Source organism: Merops nubicus, unplaced genomic scaffold, assembly GCF_000691845.1.
Source record: "Merops nubicus isolate BGI_N331 unplaced genomic scaffold, ASM69184v1 scaffold20010, whole genome shotgun sequence".
Taxonomy (NCBI): Eukaryota; Metazoa; Chordata; class Aves; order Coraciiformes; family Meropidae; genus Merops; species Merops nubicus.
Window position 1 is genome coordinate 974 of NW_008581079.1, and position 3045 is coordinate 4018.

The 3045-nt window shown below is 46.3% G+C and overlaps 1 protein-coding gene across 1 annotated transcript; it reads left to right on the forward strand.

Moving 5' to 3' along the window:
• Window positions 1–1730: 1730 nt before the first annotated feature.
• LOC103780980 (MAX gene-associated protein-like) lies at window positions 1731–2794 on the forward strand (the record flags this gene model as incomplete). The annotated part of the gene is made up of 1 exon (XM_008948689.1): window positions 1731–2794. A coding segment is annotated over exon 1 (1064 nt), but the record flags the coding sequence as incomplete, so codon positions are not given.
• Between the last annotated feature and the right edge of the window lie 251 nt (window positions 2795–3045).

Here is a 3045-nt window from a genome sequence, read left to right on the forward strand (position 1 = left end):
TAAACAAGATTTATATTGTGTTTTTCTAGATGCACATGAAAAAGCTTTTTTGGCGGATAGTTTTTTCTGCTGCTGAGACTTAAGCTGTACTCTAGAAAGCAGGGCAGCATTCTTGAAATAGAAAATGCAAAGCTCCTTTTGAATGGCTCCTTTTATGTTGCATTTTAGACTCTATTAAGTGGTCTCGGGTGTTTGTTGGGAAAGTGTTTCGTCCTCAGAGTAATACTGAAAACTGGATCTTGTGCCTTCACAGATCTTAAAACCCGTGGGAGAACTTTTTTGTTTTGTTTTGTTGTTTCTCACCCTCCAATTTAGCTTTTACACAAAGTTTTAAAGTGCAAAGTTTGCAAGGTAGGAGTAGATCTCTCGTATTTCCTGGATGTCAATGGTATGACACCCAGTGGAGTATGAATTGCCTGTCTCCTGAGCTCTGAGGTCATTTCCCCCACCCATGTGGCAGCTTGTTTGCTCAGTGTTTCTCTCTACAGTACCCAGTCCTAACACAATAAATGTCTTATTGAATACCTAGTTCACTTAAGACCTGTGAATTTGGGTTAATTCTCTGGAAGGAAGCCCTGTTTTCAAGCAGCTAACTCCTAGTAATGGTGATTCACTCTTGTCTCTGGTTCCCACCAAGTAGAAATTTGATAGAAGAGTCAATCATTTTTATTTTTTTTGCCAGTGTTGTATTCCATATGTAATAAGGATTGAAATACAAACATAAGAATGTGGCAGTGGCAGGCTTGTGAGTCACCAGAAGCACTTAGTGAATTTTTCAGGTTGGGAAATGAAGTTGTTTATGATCTTTTGCCAGTGTTGACATAACGCTTAAGCTGTGAGGTAGACACACACAAGTGGAGTGGTGTATATGCAGATAAAGGTAAATTCTTAGTTTTAGATCCCTAAGCAGGGATTAGGCTAATCATAACAGTACAAATGTTTTCTCATTCGATAGAAATTATTCTATTTAGGAGGTAGAGGTAGCTCAGCTTGCCTGGTGCTTCATATACACCCATTTAACCTTAGCCAAGTGGCCTTTGGGGGATTAATTTGTCTGGTTTTCCCCAAAGATTAGACATTTGAATGATTTTTTTTTTCCCCTTCTGTTTTTTGTCACTGCCATCAACAGATGTTTAGAAGTTTTTGGGGTTCAGGGGAAGGGCAAAGAAATCCCAGCTATGCAAGCGGTCTTTGTCAATAAAGAAAAATGTGGAACATGTGGTTTTAGCTTGTTTTTTTTTCCTTTTCTGCTTTCTTTGCCCCTTTTTGAGGAGTTTTGGACCTCGGGGAACTCTGTCTGGCAAGAGCAGATGACTTGTGCCTTTGTGCCAGGGATGTTCACTTTGTGCACCTTTGGCCAGCTGCTGTTTGTGAAGCGAGCGATGGGAAGTGCTGAAGTGATACCAGCACAGAGTGCTTTGAAACACCACTTGGTTTAGAGGTGTCCTAGCCCACAGGTCTGCCAGGCCTGACTGATAGGCACGTGGGCAGCCCTGGTTGGTACATGCTAATTGCACTCAGTTTTACAGTACTGGTTGTCTTTTAAGTTTTTCATGTGGAGAGCTGTTACAAACAGGATTTCTCATGAGGCTTCACTGCTTTCTTAGGCTGCGTTCGAATGATTTTAATGGGGTTTTCCTTTTCTTTTCCAGAATGGTGAGCACACACAGAAGATGATCAGAAGGGTGTAAAAGTTGTGTTTGATTTGAGAGCTTCTAAGACTGCTCACGATGGAGAACCAGCAGATTGTCTTGAGTAGCCGGGACAGTGGGTCTGTGTCTGGTGCAGCCCCTGCTTTTTTTGTCATCCTGAAACAGCAGCAGGGCAACGGGAAGGCCGACCAGGGGATCCTGGTGGCCAACCGCGACGCCTGCGCGCTCGCCAGCAGCGTTTCCGCTCCCATGGAGTCCAAGGCCAGGACCTGCCTCCCGGCCGACTGCGTCTCGGGGGGCATCACCGTCACCCTGGACAACAACAGCATGTGGAACGAGTTCTACCACCGCAACACGGAGATGGTGCTGACCAAGCAGGGCAGGCGCATGTTCCCCTACTGCCGCTACTGGATCACGGGTCTGGACGCCTGCCAGAGGTACATCCTGGTCATGGACATCTCCCCCGTGGACAACCACCGCTACAAGTGGAACGGCCGTTGGTGGGAGCCCAGCGGGAAGGCAGAACCCCACGTTCTCGGGCGAGTGTTCATCCATCCAGAGTCCCCTTCCACTGGCCAGTACTGGATGCACCAGCCGGTGTCCTTCTACAAGCTCAAACTTACCAACAATACCCTGGACCAGGAGGGCCACATCATCCTTCATTCCATGCACCGTTACCTGCCACGGCTTCACTTGGTGCCCGCAGACAAAGCCACAGAAGTCATTCAGCTCAACGGCCCCGACGTCCATACTTTTACTTTCCCACAGACGGAGTTCTTCGCGGTTACAGCCTACCAGAACATCCAGATTACCCAGCTGAAAATAGATTACAATCCTTTTGCAAAAGGGTTCAGAGATGATGGGTTGAATAGTCGGCCTCAGCGCGATGTGAAACAGAACCGTAACTCAGGGTTGGAAGGAGGTGGAGTTTTTAGTGCTGCTAGTATTTGTGGTCGCCCCGCTGAAGCGGATGCGTTGGATTTACATCAGAGAAGTTTAGGTTCCTCTGTCAGCCATCAGAACCCAACAGACACTGATCTGCACAAAGAGTCCTTTAATGCAGAAAGGGACTTCCTGGGTTTCCTGGACACTGACCTGCCTTCGGATAACATGCCAAAGCTAAAACAAGAAGCCTCTGAAAGGTGGGTTAACGTTCTGGTTTTAGCACAGATACTGGGAGTGGGGTGTTTGGTAAAACATGAAATCATGGGGTGCTCGGTGTGCAGAGCTGCAGCTAAGTGTTGCCTGGCCTGAAATGGCAGAACACTTTAAATTTACTTAAAGCTTTTCTTTAAAACTTAAACAGGCACCTATTGGTCTGGACTTCCATCTGAGGAGTGTAAGAGTTCAGGTTTTTATCCCGTGTTGCTTAAACTCCCTTTGCAAAGAAGTG